General features: G+C 48.5%; 1 protein-coding gene across 1 annotated transcript in view; it reads right to left on the reverse strand.

The window, feature by feature from the left end:
• The window catches only part of LOC144768800 (uncharacterized), a 322,884-nt gene that overhangs the window by 123,277 nt on the left and 174,968 nt on the right, over window positions 1-24,639 (reverse strand). The window contains exons 4-5 of the mRNA XM_078652745.1: window positions 16,261-16,466; window positions 15,372-15,509 (exon numbers count right to left, since the gene is read on the reverse strand). Coding sequence (XP_078508871.1) covers window positions 15,372-15,509; window positions 16,261-16,466 — 344 coding nt within the window. The remainder of the gene's footprint in view (window positions 1-15,371; window positions 15,510-16,260; window positions 16,467-24,639) is intronic.

The raw sequence follows: 24,639 nt of genomic DNA on the forward strand, positions 1-24,639 counted from the left end.
GTTTACCTCCTACTGCGGGTTGTGCTGCTCCGTCTGTATATATTATACAGCCGTAATGTTCTAGAGGCAGAATTTCGGTCGGCGGTGGACATTCGAATTCGTATTGGAGAAACTCTTGTGTTTTTAAGTTAGGATCAAATTCGTATGCCACGTCTGTTGCAGCAAGAGAATTAGCCCGTTGTATCCATCTCGGATGGAGTGCTTTAGCATTCGGAATGCTTGCCTTTGTTACCGCCTCCAGGGCTGGTATTGGTGTCACGATGATTATTCGTTTACCTTGTGAAAGGGCTCGTTCTTTTGCTATAGCTGTCTGTGTTGCAGTAAGAATTTTTTCCGTTGGGCTAAATTTCATTTCAGCTTTAGTGTATAAGTGTGATTTGAACGCAATTGGTACCTTTTCTCCCTCATTAGAGGTCAGGTAAGTGAATCCGCATCTTCCTGGGATGACTCGAATCACAAGGTTGCGTGTGTTATCACGTGTTTCTAATTTTGTTTTAATTAACATATCTGTTTTTAAGGATCTCAGAATTTCTGTGTGTTTTTGAGTCCAATTGGTTTTTTTAAAATCTGGTTTTTCTAGATCATAAAGGGGTTTGACCCTTTCTGCGTAATTTGCAATGTATGTTCTTCCGAAATTTAGGAAGCCTAGAATTGACTGTAGGTTTTTTAGTGTTCTAGGTGCTTGGAGTACGGCACATTTCTCTAGGAAATTGTCAGCCAGGCTTTTGCCTTCACTTGATAATTCATATCCTAAGAACAGGACTGTTAGATGGGCAATTCTAGATTTTTTAAAGTTGAATTTGTAACCCTCTGCTGCGAACCCAAGTATTATGGTGTTCACTCTCTTCAAGTGAGTATCCAAGTCATCATCTGTTAGGTATATGTCATCGACGTACGATAATGCTTCGTCATCATATGTTTGTAGTAACTCTGTTACTCTCGCTGAGAATAATCCTGGGCTGTTCTTGTACCCCTGGGGTAACCGACAGAATTCTTTTTGAGCGCCATTTATTGAGAACGCTGACAAGTATCTGTTCTCTGGTGCTATATTTTGACAAAAGAATCCATTAGAGATGTCTAATGTTGTTTTATATTTTTTGCGCACTATGTTATTCATTAGAGCAGCACTATGCGAGTTTTGTACTGCAAAAGTTTTGCAACATGAGTTAAGGTGTCTGTAATCCAAAACTAGACGATATGAATTGTCTGGTTTGGAGACAGGAAACAAAGGGTTGTTCATTTGTGAGGTGCAAGTTTCAATCACCCCCTGGTATTCTAGTTGATCTAGAATTTCTTTTACCTGTTTTTTAGCTTCTTGCTTGATTGGATACTGCCTTTGTGCAGTAGGTTGTGATTTTAACTGGATTTTGTGAGGAGGAGAGTCCTCATCCCATCCCACATGATTTTTATATAAAGCAGGAGCTTGAGCTACTGCCCACTTTCTTGCAAGTGTATATTTTTTATGAATTGGAATATGATTTGAGAAGGCAGGCATAATTATTTCTTCGCCATGTGGGCACTCCCTGACAAACTCTGGTGGCCAATCTTTTTCAGCTAGAAGGATGTCATAGCCCTTGGAGAGATTATCCCAAAAAAGGCCCCTTATTTTCCTAGTCTTATCCCCTTCTATACGTAAAGTTATTTCATATATTTTGTGAGGTTTGCTAACTCTGGTGTCTGCAGTTTCCACCTGAATGTATTCATTCGTGTCCACTGTCTCCAGATGATTCATAAGGACTTTGCGTGCTATGCTCACTTCTGCTGCGCTGTCTAGCATTGTCTGAGCCCACTCTCCGTTTTTCAGCTGTGTCCTCAGTATTCTCGGCATTGTTGAATACTTTAATACTGGCTACCTTCTTTTTTGGAAACTGTAATTTTGTATTTGGATGAGCAGGTTCCTTGTCTTTGGACTTGACGTGCCCTTCCCTGGGTTCCGATCGTCCTCTTCTTTCCGATTTCTGCGAGGAAGTCTGAAAAGATTGAGAGGGACGTGTATCAAAATCTTGATATCTATCCGGTTTCTTTATGTTATCCCTATTTCTAAGGTTGTATTTTTTCACAGAGGGCTCCCTTTGGGGAGACTTGGGTCCTTGGTCCGGAGATCTTTCTCTCCGCCGAGGAGACCTTCCTCTGGACTGGAATCTCTTTTCTTTTGGATTGGATTGTTTGTTTCCATCCCAGTTCTTCTTTTGACTGTTTAGATTATTTTTAATAAATATTTTTTCAGGACTTTCAATTAGTTGGGGCTTCACTGGTATTCCACCCAAACTATCTCTACCTAGTTCTTCATAGGATTTTTCTATAATTCTGGCAATTTCAGCTGGTTGGTCTGCTATATCTGTCTCTTTTAACCTCTGGCGGATCGCCACATTCGCTGCTTCTCCTTTTATGTTGGCTAGTAATATTGCCGAGACCTGCTTGAAGTCTTTTAGTAATTTCATACCGAGAGTTAAAGCGGGTTCTGGACCGTATTCGTCTTGAATTTGTTTTAGCACATCTGGTATTACTGACATGGATGGTACTCCATGTGTTTTTGTGTAAATGGAAGCAAAGACTGTACCCCAAGTGTCACAGTCCTCCACGTGTGGTGCGATTCCCATTGGAAGACAGATAGTCAGAATCCTGTGTTTATCCACAGGGGTGGTGTCTGGAAACACCGCCTCTATTTGGGTGATTTTTTGTGCTAACCAGAATGGTATTTGTTCCCGTTTAGCTGGTACTTTACCTAGGCAGGACTGTATGTTCTGTGGTGTAATTTTATTTGTGTTCCCCTGATGTGGGGTCAGCTGTGGAATTTTAACTACAGGTTGGATGGTTGAAGTCCGCATTACATATTGGACTAGTTGTCTATATATTTTAATTAGTTGTTTTAGTTGTACTAAAACATCTGCTGCAGACATTCTTTCGATGTCTGGATGTGGTGTGTATCCGGCTAGGACCGGCCACGTTGCTCCTGGTCTACCTAGTGGACCGAGCCTGGTGATGTGATTATTATGTTTTAGGGCGCCATTAAACAAGAGCAGGTGCTCTTGGAATTTAAGTGGTACTTCCACTTCCTCGAAAGGAGTGTAGGTATCCGGTGGTTCCTCTATTTTATAATAGTGGAACTCCTTTGTTACAGCATTTGCTGCTGGAAAGTTTATCCATGAATAGAATACCTCTGTCTGCCGATATTCGTGTGCCTCAATTACGAATATGACTGTACCACCTCTTGGTGTCAGTCCATTGTCTATAAGTTTTAACGTTATAGATCTTCTTATGTTGACCGGGATGAGTTTTGCATCCGGGTCTGCTTCTTGCATAGTATTATCAGCTTCTATTAGTTCAGCTGCTAATCTAGCTCTCTCTCTTTCATCATCACTTTCTGGCATTTTACTGTCAGGAAGGTTATTCTGTTTGTTTGCAGATCAGGTTTCTTATGGAAACAAAGATTAGATGCACAATATTTTGGAACAGTGTATCCTTCAACGTTGATTGAACCAAGAGCCATACATAGGAGTTCCCTCCTGCGAGGTTTGGCGGATTTTACCTCTCACCCACTCCAGACGTCTTTGGAGTATTATGGGAAAAAGGGGTCTGAGTGAAAGAGCACGACTGAGTTACTCTAAAGTCTTGCGTTAGTTTTATCGCCTATCCAAACACGTTGGGCGCCATGTAGTGTAGTTCCTATTATCCCAATAGGCTCTGCGCATTGGAATAATACCTCCAATAGTATAGACCTAGACCAGACGTTAACTAGGTCTTCTACTGTCGATATTAGACTTAAAGTTTTGGGTTTGCCAGCTAGCTCAGAGTTCACTAGAAACTTTCTCGAATAGGCAAGGAGGAGTTGAACCTCCCTGGATAGACAAGAAGGGATTTAGTTTCTGACAACCATAGAACATGACAACTTTGCTCTCCCCTAATCAAGAGTGTATCTCTAGAGTCGTGTGAAAACAAAAGACAACTTATTTTACTCAGTCAGTACGTGCATTCTTAGTTTCACCAGATTGTAGAAAAAAGGAAGAGACGGGCGTGTTCAATAAAAGATGTTATTTATTGATCAGTCTCTTTTCTCGTACAAGAGAAATGGATCGATATTATCGCAATACTTATGGTTAAGTAAAGTGCATACAATAAAAGCAGAAGTATAAAATAATACTGTAAAAACATTTATATGGTTTCTAAGCCATATGGTGGTTTAAAATGGATAAAATAGATACATACATATAAACATTTGACTAATCGTACTCAACTGGTGCTTCTAACTACGCCTACCCCAGTGTACCTGACCTAAGCCTAATACGTGGGCGGGGATAGAAAGTAGCAGTTGAAGTTAAGTTTGTTTTGCCAAGTGACTGACTCAAGAATTCTCTGCAAGGGGTTATTCAGTTCCGTACCTTGAATCTAGGATGATTGAGGGATGGTATCTCTCATCTTTGGTCTCGATATTCCAGGCTGCCTGCAAGGGCTGCTCGGAAGCGCCGGAGCTGGATTTCTCGGCAGGAGAAAGGCAGCGTCTCGTTCTCAGCGCGTCAGTGGGCTTCGGCAAGTCTCGCTGCTCCGATCTCGTCACCACCGCGTGTGTTTGCTTAAGGCAATATCGGTAATATTTATACCTGTAAGGTGCCGAGATTGACGTAAGGATGGACATAGATACGTCAATAAGGATGTCATACGAGCTGGTCGTTAGCACATTCTTTTACTGAAGTTCTCGGTGAAATCAAAACAATGGCCGCAGGGTTTTTCCCAGGTTGTCATAGGTTTGATTTGTTTTGAGAACTCCGTATGCCTTATCAGGGGCTGGAGGAATATTGCTTGTCTAATTAGATGGCAAGCGTTATGACCTAATCAGATAACGCGCTCCTGTGCCGTGGTCTGGCGTAATCAGATAACGGTTTCTGCATCATGGGATGGCTGCTAGTTAACTTGTTAACCAGAATAGGGTCAGGAATAGGGGGATCGATACAGAACCTATATGAATACATCACAATTTCTTACATCTAAAACAGACAGCACTAACGTTCGTATACATTTTTGAGATGACAGCAGGAGTTCGATAAAGAAGCCATTTAGTAAAAAAAATCAGGGGGCGTGGCTTGGACGCCGATCGGGATGGCGGCGTGAGCTCGCTGCTCCGCGCGGAATCCCGCTAATTCTCCTGTTTTTCGGGACCCTAGGCGACCCGGAGACGACGTTCCTGCCCTCTGAAGGGTGAGGGGACTGCTGGCCGTAATCGGTGAATCGCTGGGGGACTGCTGGCCCCGAGGAGATCGAGGAAGAGGCGGCCGAGGTGTAGCCCGGGGTGTGAAGAAAATGGCGGCGAGGTGGTCGGACGGTCCCGAGCTTCGGCCCTGAGTCCGGCTGTCGCCAAGCAGAGAAGGACCCTGCACCCGGCTGCTCGCAGCACTGGGATTGGCGGCGCGACGTCCTGAGACCGGGGGACGCTGCCCGACTTACCCAGGAGATCGGGGGTTCTCGTCGGCCGCCGTCCCACGACTCATCCTCCCCCCACGGGTCCAGTGGGGGTGACGGACCGGGGCTCATCCGACTGGTCATTGTTTTTGAGACCATTGGCGGTGGCATTGCATTGCCCGGTGCCCGGTAATCAGCACGGACCCACGAGAGCGCCCGCAGTACGGGTGGCCGGACTTGTGACGCAGCACCCTAACATGGCGGCGACCGGAGGGCCGATGCCCGGGAGCCATGAGGGGGACTCGGCGACATCGGCCCGGCTGAGTGAGAGTCCCTCCCCGGAGCTTGACCAGGAACAGCGGCTGAACCGGCGCTTGGATGCCATCCTTGAGGCGATCACCTCCACCAAGGAGGCGTTGCACAACGACATTGCCCAGGTGGCCACGGGCCTGGGGCTGCTACGCGCGGACCACGCAAAGCTGGCGGATCGGGTCAAGGAGCATGACCAACTGTTGCTGGACCTGAAGCCCTCGGTGGTGACCGCGGAGCGCAGGATTACAGACATTTTGGCCCGACTGGACACTCTAGAGCGGAGGGCGGAGGATGCCGAAGGCCGCAATAGGCGGAACAACGTGCGGGTCGTGGGCCTGCCGGAACGGATTGAGGGGGAAGATGCGGTGGCCTACATGGAGAACTGGTTCCGCACTGTGGTGGCGCCGGAGGGGCTTACTCCATTTTTCACTCTGGAGCGAGCTCACCGGGTGCCCGCTCGCCCGCTGGGACTTGGCCGCCCCCCCGACCAATGGTGGTGCGGCTCCTCCACTACAAAGACCGGGACCTCCTCATCCAGCGGGCCAGGTTGTCGGGCCCTTATGGGGTGGAGAACAGCAAAGTGACGATCTTTCCGGACTATACGCAGGCGGTCCAGAAGGCCAGGGCATCGTTCCTTGCTGTGAAGAAGGAGCTCAGGGAGGAAGGCATTCAGTACTCCTTGCTTTACCCGGCTAAGCTGCGGATTATCATGGATGGCACCACACACTTTTTCCAGACTCCGGATGAAGCTTGGCAATGGCTTGAGTCGTACAGAGCAGGGACGGACAGACCGCACCAAAGTAGGCGAGACCAACCCAAGCAGACCCGGGTGCGGCAGTCACAACGAATCAGGTCCCGTAACAGGCGCCAGCGGGAGAAGCGGGAGGCTCAAATGGCGGCGGAGAAGAGGGATGCACTCGCGGCGACGGCGGCCATTACAGGGTCACAACAGAACAGTGAAAGGGCCGAAACGGACTCGGGAGGAGAAGGCGGCAGAACAGGAGAGGATCTTTCGGAAGCAGAGAGCCAGAAGGGGCCGACAGTGACCCCACAGACCTCGGATGAAATTTTCTGCGGCTAAGATAGACTTTGGCCTAGATCGGGACTTCATGGTAGGGTGATATCCTGTTGCTGGAGGCAGGGTCGCCGGGTGGGGGAGCTGAGTGTATTGGAGGGGATGAAGGGCGGGACGCGGGCTCCGCTAGCTGGGGTCGGCGGCGACTCACCCCCCCTAGGCCCTTAAGGTCGACTGTGGTGGAGACCACAGGATAAGTGTGCGAGAAGTTGGATCAAGGTTTGGATGGGGGCGGCCATTGGGTTCGTGTGCTCTGTCCTGGGGAGTGGGGTTTGGGGTATGTTTCAGTTTTGGGGTTGTTTGGGGGGGGCAACTGCATTGGGGGGGTCATGGACCGTTGGAGTTTAATTCGGATTGTACGGACTTGGTATGGGGACATTACCTAATTTGAAATGCCTAACGTGGAATGTCCGGGGGCTGCGGACTATGGTGAAACGTCACAAAGTACATGCATACCTGGTACGCAGGGGGGTTCAGATAGCTATGCTCCAGGAGACTCACCTCACCAAAAAAGAGTGCGCTGCCTTGCAGAAAAGATGGCGGGGCCAGGTTTTTGGCACCACTTATTCAGCGTATGCCAGGGGGGTCTTGATCTGGGTGAGGGCGGGGATACCCTTTCAGGTGTTGAATCAGGTAATGGATCCGGATGGCAGGTTTGTAGCGGTGGAGGGGAGATTATACGGACAGGATGTGGTTTTATGTTGTGTTTATGCACCGAACACGGACCAAGGCCGATACTTTGATAACCTCTCGGGGTCCTTGGCCTCTTTCCTGGCGGGTCCGATAGTGCTAGGGGGGGACTTCAATTCGATTACGGATGTGGCTCTGGATAGGTCCCATCCCCCCTTAGTAGACTCTCCTGTGCGCAGGCTGGCCGCGCACAGGAAGGACTGGCAAGACCGGTGGGGGTTGCTAGATGTCTGGAGGGAGAGGCACAGGGGAACCAGGGATTACTCCTTTTATTCCGCTCTACATGATTTACATGTCAGGATTGATTCGGTGCTTTGCGGGAGCTCCCTTGCCCCATTGATTACCCATGCTGAGTACCTTGCTAGGACGATATCCGATCATAACCCCCTATTGGTACATTTTCAATGGCAGAGGGAGCGCTCCGTAATACCAACATGGCGGCTTCGGCCGGAGACGCTAGAGGATTCTGTGTTCGCCGATGCGGTCCGGCAGGGCATTGATAGTTATTTCGGTGTGAATGAAGGAACAGCGACGAGCAGGTCTGTTGAATGGGATGCACTGAAAGTGGTGGTGAGAGGGGTGTGCTTGGGCAGGTTCTCGAATGCTCGAATGTCTGTGCTGAATGATTTAATGAAAGCGGAAGACACTTTGAGGGACCTGGAGCGCCGCAGGCCAACTAGGCCGGGTATACGGGCCCAGTTATTGGAAGCGAAGGAAGCGGTAGCCGCGGAGACGGAACGTTTGCGCTGCTATGATTATAGGCAGTACATTGTCAGGGCACACGCAGAAAGGGACAAGGTGGGTACCCTCTTGGCCAGATTAGCTAACCCGGAACTTAGGGGTTTCCCGGTCCTCAGCATTATTGACGCGCAGGGAGGGATGGTGTACTCCCAGGCAGCTGTATTGGACCGCTTTCGGGGTTACTATGAGGAATTGTACCGGAGTCAGCTGGGAGTGGGGGTTCAGGACATCGTGGAATACCTGGGGGAGAGGCCGCTCCCGGTCTTGGACGACGACGACGCGGGGGACCTGGGTAGCCCGATCACGCTAACGGAAATTCGAGTGGCTATCAAACATATGGCCCGTAACAAGACGCCCGGGGTGGACGGACTCCCAATCGAGTTCTACCAGCAATATGTAGACGCTCTGGCGCCCAGGCTGCTGGTGGTGTATGCGGAGGCCTTCGAGAAGGGGGCATTGCCTGCCTCCATGCGGGAGGCCTTGATAGTGCCACTCCTCAAGCCTGGCCGGGATGCCACGGACGTGAGGTCTTATCGCCCGCTGTCCATGCTGACGGTGGACTATAAGATCCTGAGTCGCATCCTAGCTACTAGACTGGCCCCGCACATGACGGGCCTGGTGCACAGGGATCAGGCCGGGTTTATACCCACAAGGAGCACGGCGATGAATATCCGCCGCCTGGTGGGAATAATGGACGCCATCTTGGATGGGGAGGGATCGCCGGCGGTTCTGTCCGTGGATATTGAGAAGGCCTTCGATAGTCTGGAATGGCCTTTCTTGGATGGAGTGCTGGAGCGGTTTGGCATGGGCGATGGATTTCGGAGGTGGACGAGAGTCTTGTATAATTCGGCGACGGCGAGAGTTCGATTGGGCGGCTTGGTGTCTGCCGCGTATCCGGTTGGCAGGGGAACACGACAGGGGTGCTCTCTCTCCCCTCTGTTGTTTGCCCTGGCGATGGAACCCTTAGCGGTCCATGCGAGGTCAGGCGATCGATATGCGGGAATAGTGAGTGACGGGCGGTGGCATCACATATCGCTCTATGCGGATGACCTGCTCCTGTACCTAGCTGACACTTCGGGGGCACTGGTTGGAGCGATGGATCTGCTGTCCGAGTTCGGCCGATTGTCAGGCCTTAAGGTCAATTGGGCAAAGACCTGCGTGTTTCCACTGAGAGCGGGATCTCCAGCTCCTAGTAGCGACCTGGGTGTGGCGTGGGAACCCTCTTGCATCACCTACTTGGGTGTCCGCATTTACCACTCGGCTGCTGACCTGTTGGAGGGTAACATTGGCCGTTGTGTCCGGTCACTACGGGGCAGCTTGTCTTTCTGGTCGACCCTCCCGCTGACAGTCCTGGGCAGGATAGCATTGTTGAAAATGGTGGCGCTCCCCCGCTTCCTTTATTATTTCCGAACGCTACTTGTCTGGATTCCCCAGGGGGTGTTTAGGGAACTGCGGTCAATGATTATTGGCTTTCTATGGGGGCATGGCCGACGCAGGATAGCCTTGAGCACGCTACTTCGCCCCAAGCTGGAGGGGGGCATGGCCGTACCCGATCTTGAGCTGTATTATTTAGCAGCGCAGTTGCAGGTCCTTACGCAGAACGTGGCCAGGGTGTTCCGGGGGCCGGAGGAGGACCGGGGTCGGGGGATACGGCGCCATGTGCTGTCGTACATTATTATGCAGCAACGGCTCGAATTACGGGCCCTCACCATGGAGGAGCGGACGCTTCGGCTGTGCTGGCAGAGGAGCCTCCGGAGGGCGAGGGCCTCGCGGCCTTATGCCCCGGAGATCCCGATTGGGATGTTGACAGCTCTGCCGCACGGAGGGGATTGGTCCCCGTTGATGGAGTGGGAGGCTGCGGGGCTACAGGTGGTGGGTGACTTGTATATAGATGGGGCGTTGGCACCGTTCGACGTGCTCCGGGACCAGTTCGGACTGCCTGAAGGGGGCTTCCTGCTACACGCGGCTGTAGTGTCTGCCATGCAAAAGCACTGGAAGGAGGGGCTCCTGGAACCTACGACGACTATGGCGTGCCAATATGTGGTGATGGCGGCTGGTACCTTCAAAGCTGTGACGTGCCTCCATAATAGGATGCTGCACGACGGGCTGGAACCACTCCATGGGCTCAAAGCTAAATGGGAGGGGAGCATTGGCCGGCCCATACCGGATACGGCATGGGGCCATATCCTGCGACGCACGTGGAAGGGCACCAGGAACGCGCGCTTTCAGCAGGTTCATTTTTATGTGCTCCATAGGGCCTATCTAACTCCGGAGAAACTACAGCGGCACTTTCGGGTGCCGGATGCCTGTTGCCCCCGGTGCTCGTCCCTTGGGGCGGACATGGACCACTTGTTTTGGGGGTGTCCACAACTGGGAACTTATTGGGCTGAGGTAGGGGAACTCCTGAATGAAGTGACTGACAGGGAGGTAGACTTCGACATGGCGACGTGTCTCTTGCTCTGGTTCCCGCATACTACGCACACCAAGGTGACCAGTAAATTCATAGATCTGGGTCTGATATTGGCTCAAAGGGAAATATCGTGGCACTGGAAGGCCAGGGGGGGTCCCTCACTGCGTAGATGGAAAAATGAGTTGCTGAGATGGTCTGACTGCGAGAGCGTGCTCCGGATGAAGCAAGCGGTGAAGTTGGGGAATGAGAAGGCTCTGGATGCGGCCCGTGCGTGGGAGTTAGTGGTACAGGCTCTGCGTGATGCTTTGGTTGTGGATGTGGACGGCGAGAACTAAGCCGCTGGACACCGCAGGGCGAACACAGCAGTATGTCATTCAGCACTGTAGTGGAACCATCCAATTCGGTGGAGCGATGCGCACACCTTTGCAGTTGCCAAGGGGGGGGGGGCGTTGGGGGGATTAGTTGTAGAGGGGTTTGGGGGGGGCCGGAAGCCATTGAAGGGTTGCTGGTGGGGGCCTGGAACTACTGGGACAGGGGGTATTGAGTGGCGGGAGGCCTGATTGGGTGGGACGGCCTGGTACGAAGGCCCATATAGCCTTGGGCAGGCCCCGATGGGGGCAACTACGTTGATACCATGGGGATGGCTGACGGGAATGTTGTTGTGGGTGGGGGGGTAAACGCAGATACGTAAATCGACCTTCCGCCGGGGTCCCAATGGGACGTACACTATGCTGTGCTCCTCCAGAGCGAACTGATGTGCCGCCCGGCCTCCGGGATGCGGGCTGAATGGCTGTGTACAACCGTGAACTGTTATTGGACGGGGGGGCCCGCAAGTGCACTGGCTGTTTCCTTTACCTGCTGTTTATAACTCTGCAATAAAAATATATTTAAAAAAAAAAAAAAAATAGTAAAAAAAATCATTCTCCTCCAATTAGATCCACGAAGAACGTTAAAGTTCAATTTATTTATACACTTCCAAGTATTCATAGTAAGGGCAAGATTTTCTTGTTCTTGCCATTTTTTAATGGCTCTTGCACTAAGGTCTAAATCAGTGTATTGAGATAAATAATGTTTCCATGCTCCTGGTTTCTTATTCTGAGAAATCAGAAATAGATCTTCCCACAGCTGACAAGGATAATCAATTATTCTTGCTTCCACTTGTCCCAGAACTTTAAAAATCGAAACATATGAGTTAAATAACATAAAGTTCCCTGGGATTAATTGTTGCATTTCTCTTGGTAACAACCAAGTCCCTTCTCTTATAAAGTCAGATAAGGTACTAAACCCCGCTCGCTCCCATTGACAAACAATATCAGAACCGATATTAATTCTCATAAAAATGAGAGCATTCCTTAGAGGAGTTCTAGAATTGAACTGCGGAAGAGAATATTTTTTCAGGAGAGCGTCCCGACGTTTAAAGAACCAATACATTATTTTATATCGAGTAAGTTTTGGCGATTTAGGGATGTGCAACGGAACAGGGGTTTGAGCCTCTTGACTAATCTTGTCAAAGAAAAAATTAATAAAAAAATTTGGATTCTGTCTTTCTAATTTAAATCATTCTAAATACTGGGCAAAATATGCACTATAATAATCTCTGAGATTATGGAGAGATAGGCCTCCCAGTTCAGTATCTACGTAAAGGATCTTTATTGCGATCCTGGGGCGTTTTTTAGCCCATATAAAATTTGAAAATAGGGATTCTACTTTGGAAAAAAGACTACTGGGTAGAAAGCATGGGATAGCTGAGAATAAAAAATTAAAAAGTGGTAAGACAGACATCTTTATCAGTGCCACCCGTCCCATAATAGAAAGTGGTAGTGAGTCCCATCTGGTAAATAATGATTGGACTTTTCGTACGAGTGGGTAAAAATTCAACGTAAATAACTCAGAAACCAAGGTGGAAAACATAACCCCTAAATATCGTTTTGGTCTTGGATTGATACAACCACCTAAATCCGCGTGTAAAACCACCTGCCCTCCACCACATGCTAAAATTTCAGTTTTTTTTTTGTTAATTCGGTATCCTCCTAGAGCCTCAAATTCTTCAAAGAGCTGCAAGACAGCGGTTTGAGATTGGATATCCGTCTTAGTTATCAACATGATATCGTCGGCATAGAGTTTAATTTTTGCCATAGATGTAATAGGTGGAGGGATATTTACAGATTCACGAATAGCAATGGCTAACGGTTCGATAAAAAAAGCAAAGAGGATTGGGGATAAGGGGCAACCCTGTCTGGTGCCCCGTTCCACCAAAACTGTGCCCAACATAACAGAATTTATAATTATATTTGCTCTGGCACCCGTGTATAAATTTTGGATTAAACTAATAATTTGTGAAGGGATACCAAAGTGTTTTAAAATAACAAATAAAGTTGACCAAACTTAAAAATCAAAAGCCTTCTCCGCATCTAATAATAAAATTAAGGCCGGGACTTTTTTAACTTGAAAATAATCTAACGCTTCTGTAAGAAAATGGGTATTAGTTGCTAATTGCCGGCCAGCCACAAAACCGTTCTGATCTGGGTGGATAAGATCTGTCGCAATTGAATTAAAGCGTACTGCTAGTAATTTCATAAGGATCTTATAGTTGGGATTGAGTAGTGTAATAGGTCGGTACGAGTTAGGGTCTTTTGAATCTTTACCTTTCTTAGGAAAACTAACAACGGTCCCCTCCCCAAAAGAATCCGGGATTTGACCACCCATTAACATATGGTTGAATAATTGCAGTAATAAATCGGAGAGCGGAGAGAAAAAACTCCATCCGGGCCACATGCTTTACCAATTGGTAAGTTTTTCACCACTAATTCTATTTCTGGTTTGGTAAATAGCCGTTGCATTGAATCACGATCTGTCTGTGCTAGGGAGGGCATATTATGCTTGGTTAAAAAATTTGAGAGCTTAGAGTGATCTATGATTTGCTGCTGACTATATATCTGTTTATAGTGGGACAACATAATGGAACCAATAGCATCCGTCTGTGAAACTTCAAGTTGAGTAACAGGGCATTTTAAAGAATGGATTAAATTTGCGGCGGCTTGCTCTTTTGCCTGCCAGGCAAGGAGTTTCCCGGAGAAATTACTCTCCTCGTAAACCCTCTGCGATTTTATTAAGAATTGCTGTTCACTCTGAGAAAAAAGGAGCGTATTAAGTTCACGTTTAACCTCAATTAATTCTTTTTGCACATCACTCGAGGGGTTCACTTGACGCCGCAGAGTAAGTGAGTGAATTTTTTGATAAAGTAAGGTCTTAGATTGTTTAGTAATACACCATTCTTCTGCATCTTTACCAATTATGATCCCACGAATAAAAGCTTTTAGTGAGTCCCAAACAATATGAAGTGGGGCTGTCTGTAATTTACGAGCTATAAACTCAGAGATTTCAAATTCTAAGAAAGAAATCCAGTTACTGTCCTGCAAGTGCGTTTTATTAAATATCCATCTTTTCAATGATTTCATCTCTTCACCTACTTCAAATTCAATTAGCAACATTGCGTGGTCTGAAAAACCATTATGAAAACATTTTTGATAGGAAAACTCTAATAATCTTGAAGCTAGAAAGAAATCTAATCGCGATAATGATTTATGTCTCCCAGACCAACACGTAAACTCTTTTTTCTGTGGAAATTTAACACGCCACGGGTCACAAAGATCGAGTAAGGATATATTCTGCATAATTGATCTTCTTGATTTTGGTTTAGATTGTTTTCTTGGCCTACTGGTGGAGTCTAATTTTAAATCTATAAGAATATTGAAATCCCCACCTATCACTATGTCCCCCCTGACTAACAATAATGATTGAAATAGCTTGTCATAGATTGAGGCGCAGTCTTCCACGGGGGCATAGAAACTAACAAATGTAATTGGTCTTTTCCTACCTTTTATTAGGCACGTAACCCAGCACCACCGTCCTGTCCCCCCATCTTCATATTGAACAATTTTTACATCTAAATTCTGATTAATAAAGATAGCAACCCCACTTTTAGACTCTTGAGCACAAGAAAAGCCTCTGTATTCCGACCAGGTTTTAAACATAGAAAAGAGTTGATTTTAGCCGCAGATATATGGGTTTCTTGAAGCAATACGACAGCTGGGCGTTCTGACTTAACCCAGTGCTCAATTGCTCGCATTTTTTTTTTATTATTCAGCCCATTGACGTTGAAAGAGATCACTCTAAGCCCCCCAATAGACATATATATAACTAAAAAAATAGCTAAAAAAACATGCATTTTTCCAACTTATTTTTCCATCATAATCCAACAAAAACTTCAATTTTCTTTCTCTTTTTTCCCCACCCCACAACCCTTCTCATGTGCTCCCCTCCAGCACCTAGTACTCTTTTTTCCCCACCCCCCACCCCACAACCCTTCTCAGGTGCTCCCCTCCAGCACCTAGAGTTTCTTGAGCAACACTTTTATCTGTGGTGTTTTTCACGTAGGGAGCAAACTAGCCTTGAGTGGCGTGTTAAAAAAGGGAACAGAAAAATGTTGTGGCTCTGGGTACCTGAGTAATGTCCCTGAAAGTTGATGGAATACATGAGTCTAGGGGAGATGTTGCTATTCTACTTATGCATGGAATAGGGACATTTGAGAGTTAAAGGGGCCCATTTATGAAAATGTCACACAGTGCAGCACAGCAAGTCACCCATATTACCATTACACAAAAAAATATTGTGATTATCATTTATTTTCCCAAAGATATTATTGCACTTTTCCTAAAGTATTACGACCCTTTCCTTGATACGCTTTACCTAGTGCTCTCGTACTCTCGCACTATCAGCAGGTGTGTAATGCCAGCCGAGTGTGCCCGGCGGTTGGCGTGCACCACCCGAAGGACCTGTTTGTCCTGGTTGAGGTATGTGTTAAAGACCATGAGCTTCTTGTCATACCTGATGGAGGAAAGAAAAAAATGGTTAGAACCAATCAAATCAGTGCCAGCCTATGGGTAAGTAGTAGAACAAGTGCCAGCTTGTGGGCAGGGTGAGAAAAAGGCCTGGCTAGGGTGGTGGGGGAGAATGAAGAATCAGTGCCAGGTCATGCAGGGATCGGGGGAGTCCGTGAGTGCCTGCCTTTGAAGGAGGAGGAGATTGGGTATTACCCCAGAGGAGGGATCAGGAGTAGAGAGTGGCAACGTGGCAGGATGTGGTTAAAACAAATGCCAACCTCCGAGGATGCCCAGAATTAGTGACCATCTCTGGGAAGGTGGAAGAACCATTTATTGACCAGAGGAAGGTGAGTTAGGCAGAACCAGTGTCAGTGCAGAGAGTAGGGTGTGAACCACTGCCTGTGGGTTAAATAAGTAAAGGAATCAGTGGCAGGCAGGGGTTGGGAGCAGATGCATGCAAATCTAGGAAGGATGCAGGTGACCTATTGACAGTCCAGGTGAAGAGGGGCTGGTACCAGAGACATCTCAAATGACTTTGTGTACCAGATTTAGACAAGAAGAAGTGGTGAAGCAGAACTCCTGACATCTCTGGGGAGTGAGCAGAGCCAGTCTCCATTCACAGGAAGTTGGTAGAACCAGTGGCAGCCTATGGAAGTGGCCAAAATGATACAAGCCCATGTTGGGTTGGCTTCTGCCTGTTCAGTTGGACATGCCAAGTATGTCCTGTTGGACTAATCTGGCAGAATCAGACTCACCCGGTAGTGTAGATGTGGTGGTCCTGGCAGCAAATCTGGGACACAATGTCGGTGTGCGAGTGGTCTGAACTCCCCTTTACTCTATCAATCACATGGCCCGACACCTTCCTCTCATCAAGCGGGAACACCATGAGCTGGCCTTTGAACCCACACACCAGCAGATGCCGCTGCACGTTGATAGCGATGCTGAAGATGGGCCGACCCAGCTGAAGTGAGATGAACAAAGTAAATGCGACTATCTAAGAATCATGGGGAAAAAATGAGCATCCAGGGAAAAGGGGTGAAACTTCATAGAGAGTACAGTGGGTGATGTGCAGAGGAGTGAGAGAAGCAATGTAAGTCATAACGTGCACCGCAGCGCGGGGACACACTAGCCTAGTGTAACCAAGCGCTTTATAAACTTGGGTATTATTATTATTATTACTATAAGAGGAAACAATGAGGTCCCAGAACAGGACATCTAGAGGAGAAGGGGAAGCAAAGGCCGTAAAGAGGAGAAATGAGTGCCGCCAACAGTAGAAGTCAAAAATGCGTCACACCCAATGCATAGTGTTTGTAGTAAGAAAACCAACTCTCTGACAGAGAGCTTGGTGGAAATGTCCATGCTAAAAAATTACTGATATTGTTTGAGGAACTGGTATTGTATTCTTATCAACACGGAAGACATTTACGGCCTGATTCATGAAGCAAAATTGCGCCCGCAATAGCTGCGAAAATGCTATTGCGGGCGCAATTTCCCTAATCGGCATTCATCAAGAAAATATCCAAAGCGCAAAAAAATTTATTGCGAATTCGCAAATAGATTCTCAGATTCCCGGCAGGAGTGCGACAAACCACGGAATCTGAGAAAAAAATTGCGAATTCGCTATCCAAGCGCAATCGGTATTCATGAAAATTCTCAAATAGCGAAAAACCCCAAAATCGCTGTTTGCGAGGCACAAATTAAGGACAACCCAAAGCAGGTGGTAACCATAAAAGCCATTAGAATTTTTTTTTGAAAAACCGTTGGCCAATCAGGAACAGGTGCAGGCCTGACCAAACACATATAAGGAGATTCAGCAGCAGCAGTTGGAGTCTCACAATGCCAGGAATGTACATGGTGGTCAGGCGGCGAAGGCTACAGCGAGCAGCACGGAGGAGACGCAGAATACAGGACAGGATATTCCGCCAGCGGGTCACCCTGCTGGGCCAAACCAGGGAGCAGATATATGCTAAGTACCGCCTGAATGGGGAAATGATAATCCAGCTAATACAGGACCTTGACCCCCGGATGCAGCACCCAACAAGGCGGACCAATGCCGTGCCTACACATGTTCAGGTATTGTGTAGCCTGCACCTCCTGGCCTCCGGGAGCTTCCAGGGGATAGTAGCGGTTGCTGGGGGGATATCCCAGCCCACCATGTCACGCTGCCTCAGGAGTTTCGTTGACGCAATGCTTACCCAGCTACACCGACACATCAAATTTCCCACCAGCCAACAGGATCTGGACTTGACCAAGCTACAATTCTACAATGTGGCCCATTTCCCATCTGTGATAGGATGCATAGACTGTACCCACATCGCCATCTGCCCACCAGCTGCGACGGAGTACATGTACCACAATCGCAAGTCCTACCACTCCCTTAACATACAGATGGTCTGCAATGCCAAGACATTCACAACGGACATTGTGGCCCAGTACCCAGGGAGTACCCGTGACTCATTTATATTCCGGCACAGCGGCCTCCACACACGACTGGCCAGGGGAGACTTTGGGGAAGGACACCTACTTGGTAAGTACACTTTGTCAACAATGTCACATTGCAATGAAGTAGCTGGGCAGCACAGGCACTCACCCTCTGCTCCTCTCATTCAGGTGACAGTGGCTACGCCCTCCGGGAATACCTCCTCACCCCATACCTCAACCCTGCTACACCACAGCAACGGCGGTACAATGTTGCTCACATACGGACAAGGAATTGTATAGAACGGACTTTTGGGCTACTGAAGAGCCGGTTCCGCATACTGCACAAGACAGGTGGGGCCATGTATTACAGTCCTGAATTGTGCTGCCGCATTGTGGATGTCTGCGCAATACTCCATAACATTGCCACCAAGCGCAGGATACCTGTTGACATCTCTGGCAGTGAGTCGGAAGGGGACGACCGGCCACCTGCACATGGGCGTCATGCATGCGGGGAGAACCCAGCTGAAGGCCACAGACGCCGCAACCACATCACAATGAACTGTTTCTAGTGAACCCTCTCCCCTCAGCCAACATATCACAATTGCATGCAAAAGTTAATAATGACACTACGCCAATGTGTGCTGCCAAATTAAATCTTATTGTTTGAATCACAATAATGTTTCCAGTTGACATCCTTTCATTGCAAACAGTATTTCAGCATACTGCTGCGTCCAATACACAGGGCAGGCTTATGTTCAGCCTGTGCCTGTACAAGTACTATTCAGTCAGGTGCGCCTCCGGCGCGAAGCACCCAAGCGCCTCTCCGGCTCCTCCTCATCCACCGCACGTGTCCCTGCATTGGGCCTGGTGCTGCGTCTCAGCACCCCTACGAGTGAGGCAGAGTGGCTGCTCACACTTGATGTCCCCTCACTGGCATCGTCACCCCCGACAGTGGCAGGTAGAGCAGGGTGAAGTGCCATCACGGCAGTGGTCAGGCCCTCAAGTACCCTGGCAACATCCTCGCAGCATTGAATGAGCTGCTGCGCCAGGCACCGGCGCGATAGCTGCGAGGTGGCATTGACAATAACATAGTTTGACCGGGTGTAAGCCGTCAGCCGGGTCAGTAGCTGACGGTGGCGGCGGCGGTCCGTGTTGCGCTGTCTAATCATTGCAGCTGGGTTCGCCTCCATGGCTGCAGTCATGCGGGTCATCCCCTCCCCCACACCTGCCATGGCTGCCGTCATGCGGTCCATCCGGTCCCCCACACCTGCCACCTTGCGGCCAATGTTATGCAGCTGCAGCTGTATGGCCCCTTGCCGGCGTGCCTGCAGCTGGTGAATCCGGAGCATGCGACGTTCCACACTCATGCTCGGCAGCCGCTGTCCATTCCCACTCCCGGTGCTGGGAGCATTGGTCTGCAGCCGAGCCCTGCCACGCCTGCTCTGCTGGCCTGCCACAGTGGGTTGCCGCTGTGTGGCCGCTGTCGCGGGACCTGATGTTGATGCGCCAGCTGCTGGTGGAGTCAAGCTAGGCATTGCTGGTGCAGCAAAGGCTGGAGGCACAGTGGTAGTGGGCCGGGATGCAGGTGTTGGTGCTGCAGCAGAGGCTGGAGGCACAGTGGTAGTGGGCCGGGATGCAGGTGTAGTTGCTGCGGCAGAGGCTGGAGGCACAGTGGCAGTGTGCCGGGATGCAGGTGTTGGTGCTGCAGCAGGGGCTGGAGGCACAGTGGTAGTGGGCCGGGATGCAGGTGTAGTTGCTGCGGCAGACGCAGGAGGCTGTGTGTATGACGGCACCTCCTCGTAATCCTGTGCATCCTCATCTATGTGCAGCCTCTCGCTGTCGCTGCTGTCAGCGCCACCTGTGAGGGGAAGTGGACGTACATTAGTTGCATGTATCTGTCACACGTGCAGTTGCTACATGCATGCTGGGTGACATTCCCTGACTGCCTATACAATTGCGTACTTTTGGACCTGTCTGGCTGCATTGGGGTACTTCTACATTGTGGCCACACTACATGTCCCACAATGCTTTAGGGCATTAACTGATGTGCACCGATGGCATGACTTTGGAACATTATGGGAGGCTATAGGGTCATGGCCAATCATAGGGGACAGGGTCGCAGTTGCATGCCACTTACCTTGGCTCTCTTGGGTGGTGCGGGATGAGTCCATTCGGGTGACTCCAATACACGCCTCTTCCTCCAGCGTGTCTTCAACGCGATCCTCCAGGGGGGTGTTTGGAGGGACTGTAGGTCCTCCCCCTCCAGTGCCCAGGGACTCTCCCAGCCTCTCGGCGACCCTCTCCTTGGCACGACCTCGGAGGTCGTACCACCTTTTCTTCAGGTCATCCAGTGACCTGTCGGCCACACCCACAGAGTTCACTGCGGCCGCTATCCTGAGCCAGATCCTGCGCCTCTCCTGCTCGGTCACCCTCCTTGAGTCTTTCCCGAAAAGTTTGGAGTGGTTCTCCACCACCCCTTCGATTAGGTGCTCCAACTCTTGTTCCGAGAACTTGAGTTTCCTCTTGCGCCCGGGGTTGCTGGGCCCAGGTACTGCCTCCTCAGCCATTGCTGCAGTGGTATTGGAGGTGGTAGTCCAACTTAGCAGGTGTCCTTGCAGGAGCTGTCTCTGTTGCTGCCTCGAGGTCTGCCTCACTGTGGTGAATGGGGGTGGGAACTGCCTGCTTCCTGGTTGTGATGTCATCACTGTGCTCGAAATGCGACTTCCCGTTTTCCCGATTTCGCGCTTTTTGCGGTCCCGCTATTGACGATCTCGCTATTAGCGATAGCGCTATTCCGACACGGATGTTGCCGGAAATAGCGGTTTTCATGCGATTTTCGATGGTCGGAAACGGTATTTGCGGCCGCGTGCGATTCGCTTTTTTTTCTCGCTATCCATCATGAATACCGTTTTGGGAGTCCTTAATAGCGATTCGCTATTAATCGCTATTAGGGGCTCGCAAAACGGCCCGTTGATGAATAAGGCTGTATCAGCCTGATTCATCATTCTCCCGTTTTGCGAGCCCCTAATAGCGATTCATAACGAATCGCTATTAAGGACTTGCAAAACGGGATTCATGTAGGAATTGCAATAAATATTGCGATTCCTACATGTTCCTTATTTGCGAGTAGCAAATTGCTAATCGCAAATAAGGAATAACTCCCCATTCATTCCTATGGGCCAAAAGGCCCATAGGAATGAATGGGGAGTATTCCTTATTTGCGATTAGCAATTAGCTAATCGCAAATAAGATAGCGATTTAAAGGGTGCCAGGGGTGTCCAAAGGACACCCTGTAGCACCCCTTAAATGCAAATTGAAACAGGTGTTGCGCACACACATGTCCAAAGGACATGTGTGTGTGCAACATGCAACTTAGAAAAATGCTTTTAAAAGCATTTTTCTAAGTTTTCGCTATTTACCACAAGGTTTGACCTCGCGGTAAATAGCGGGCCAAAATTGCGAAATCTCAATTTTTAAATGGATGATGAATTGCATTTAAGGAATCTCAAATAGAGATTCCTTAAATGTAATTCCTCGCAAAATAGCGAAATCGCAATTACCGATTTTTGCATTTGGGATGATGAATCCCAAATGCAAAAATAGCGCTCGCAAAGGGCCAGATTCTCAGAATCTGGCCCTTTGCGAGCCGATTTCGGCTTGATGAATCAGGCTGATAATCCCTTGCGAGCTGCCGTCGGCCGTTGGCCGTCGCGAGCACTACCTGGCTGGTGCTGCGAACGGCCAACGCGGCCCCGCCCACTACGCGGAACTGCCGCACTACGGCAAAATTACAGCCGCGCTAAACGGGTTAAAATATACTCTCAGGCTTACCAATAGAACAATCCGAGAAGAAAAAGGAAAACAGTGATAACTATGCATGCCCACACAGTGCATCAACTGGAACAACATTATTAAATGTAATACTGTTTGGCAGGAGAAGCAGTCAAGATCAATCGTTTAACCTATCTCACCACATACATATGTGATTAAATGTCCTTGCTGTAAACAATTCAATTGATGGAAGTTCTGTGCTGAGCAGCAGAAGGCAGGCAGTGTGGTCTAATGCTGCTTGTGCTGGGTTTTGGCATTGCCATCACCCGCTTCACCCCTCCTCGCCCAGAGCTAAGCTGAACTCAGCCCATCTGAGCAGCTGGTTTGGGTGAGGGCGGCAGCCGGCAAGTACTGCTCATGGGTCTTAACTTAAGCGAAACAATAAAGTTGGGCTAAAACAGGCCTAAAAGGATATTTGGACTGCAAGCCACTTAGAGGGTGACAGCGAGCTGTCAGTAGCTCATGATTGGAGATCCCTCATTTAACGTGTCTGAACCGAGCACGAATTCCAGACCAAAAACAAAATCTGCAGTCTAAACAACAGTTATTTCTCTTGGGTGGTTAATAATGCACGGTTTTTAAAAAACAAAATGAATCTCTTGAATTTTAGATCTGGAGGAGCAATGGGATATGACACTCTCCAAAGAATTATAACCAAGAGAAGCAAGTGTGCTAGTGTTCTTGGATCCATCTGGTTGTGCTGTATACTTGGGTCCATTATTGCTGGTTTTCTAAGTGACACAGGTTGGCTTTGAATTGGGGAGCAGGGCCGGCTTTAGGGCAGTGCGGCCTGTGCAGCCACACTAGGTGCTGACCTGTGGTGGGGCGCTGACTTTAGGGGGTGCTGTGTTTAGCAATAACTTATGACAGGAGAGATGAGAGGCCCATTTGCCCAATGGTAGTGAGAGAATCCGAGGAGGCGGTCATAGGGTGTGGGGGCGCAAAAATTATTGTTGCACTGCTAAAACTGCCCCTGCTGGGGAGCATACCCTGGCTAGAGTTTTAAGTGTGTACAGAATTTGTAGGGTGCCCACTTGTCCACTGTTCACACAGAAGCTGTCCGCCCTTAGTTTATACAACTACCTAGAAGAAGATGGCTTTTAAATCTATTTCTTTTTGCCTTAATGCAGCTATGGTGGTGTTCAGAAGACTGTTCTTGCTGAACTGCTCACTGTGCATTCACATTTCTAAAGGCTTTGAATTCCTTGGTTGTGTTGTTGATACTTGGTTGGTCATGTCACCTTCCTTGCAGAGCTATGATTTCTGATGATTGATGCCACCATCTTGATGCATTCCTTGGCTGCTAAGGCAGTACCCCTGTTTGCAGTTGTGGCTACCATATTGTACATCTGAAGTTGTGTTATTTTTAGGATATTCCTAATGAGCATCTGCATACTTCCTTTGTGTTTCTTGGAGCCTCTATTGTCAGTTAGTCTCTGTAGAAAGCCGGTCTTTACATGAAAGGGAGGAATCATTATCTTTTTAAGAATATTCATTGGTGAGCCCCAGTGGTAGAGCATGATTTAACCCCTTGGGCGCAGCCGCGATTCTGCGCCTGTGCGACACATTCTGATCGCGGGTGCGGTCATGACGGCCGGGAGCCGTCATCAGCACACGAGCACTGTGTGCCATGACGGCTCCCGGCCGTCATCAGCATGGAAGGAGTTAATGGAAGGCATCAAGCCAGGAAGGTGAACAGTGGAGGCAACCACTACCCCAAGCCAGGAATGAGTCAAACAGAAGAATGGTCTAACTCAATAGAAACCATGAGCGGCAACTGGGGACCATAGAGGAATCCATTAACTCGATGGAAGGCCATGGGCGAGGGTGTATAATGTAGTAAGCCACAAATTCAGTGGAATGATGGGACCAGGCCTGTGGAATCAGAACCAGTGCAATATAAGAAGACAAGATAATCACCTACTGGTTCCTAGCTCAGGATTGAAAGTGTGTTCCTGCCAAGGATAAGCCTTTGTAAAGTAGCAATGTGGACCCTGTCTGGATGAGTTTGCGCCAGGGTTATCTAAACTTATCTTCTACTCAGTTGGATTCACACACAGCATGTATGGGGCCTTTTTTGCGGTTTTATATAGCACATATTTAGCCCGAGGGCATTGGAGTGCCTTATGAGCTCCAGATTACATTACACAAGGTCAGATTCGTTTTTTAAGGCACAGGAAGATTTACAGCCAGATTCATGAAAGCAAAAGCGTCTCGCAAAGAGCCAGATTCTGAGAATCTGGCCCTTTGCGAGCGCTATTTTTGCATTTGGGATTAATCATCCCAAATGCAAAAATCGCAATTCTAGAAATCGCTAAATTGCGAAGAATTGCATTTAAGGAATCTCAATTTGAGATTCCTTAAATGCAATTCATGAACCATTTTAAAATTGCGAATTCGCAATCTGGGGCCGCTATTTAACACGTAGTCTAACTACGTGGTAAATAGCGAAAACTTAGAAAAATGCACTTTAGTGCATTTTTCTAAGTTGTATGTTACACACACACTTGTCCTTTGGACATATGTGTGTGCAACACAAGTGCACATTGCCATTTCAGGGGTGCTACAGGGTGTCCTTTGGACACCCTGGCACCCTTGAAATCGCTTCCTTATTTGCGAATCGCTAATTGCTAATTGCCAATAAGGAAGACTCCCCCTTCATTGCTATGGGCCTTTAGGCCCATAGGAATGAATGGGAAAGCGATTCCTTATTTGCGATTAGCAATTAGCGAATCGCAAATAAGGAAGCAGTAGAAATCGCAAAAATTATTGCGATTTCTACATGAATCCCGTTTTGCGAGTCTTTAATAGCGATTCCTTAAAAATTGCTATTAAGGACTCGCAAAACATGACCATGATGAATCTGGGGGTTAGTGATTTGC

Source organism: Lissotriton helveticus, chromosome 7 (assembly GCF_964261635.1).
Source record: "Lissotriton helveticus chromosome 7, aLisHel1.1, whole genome shotgun sequence".
Classification (NCBI taxonomy): Eukaryota; Metazoa; Chordata; class Amphibia; order Caudata; family Salamandridae; genus Lissotriton; species Lissotriton helveticus.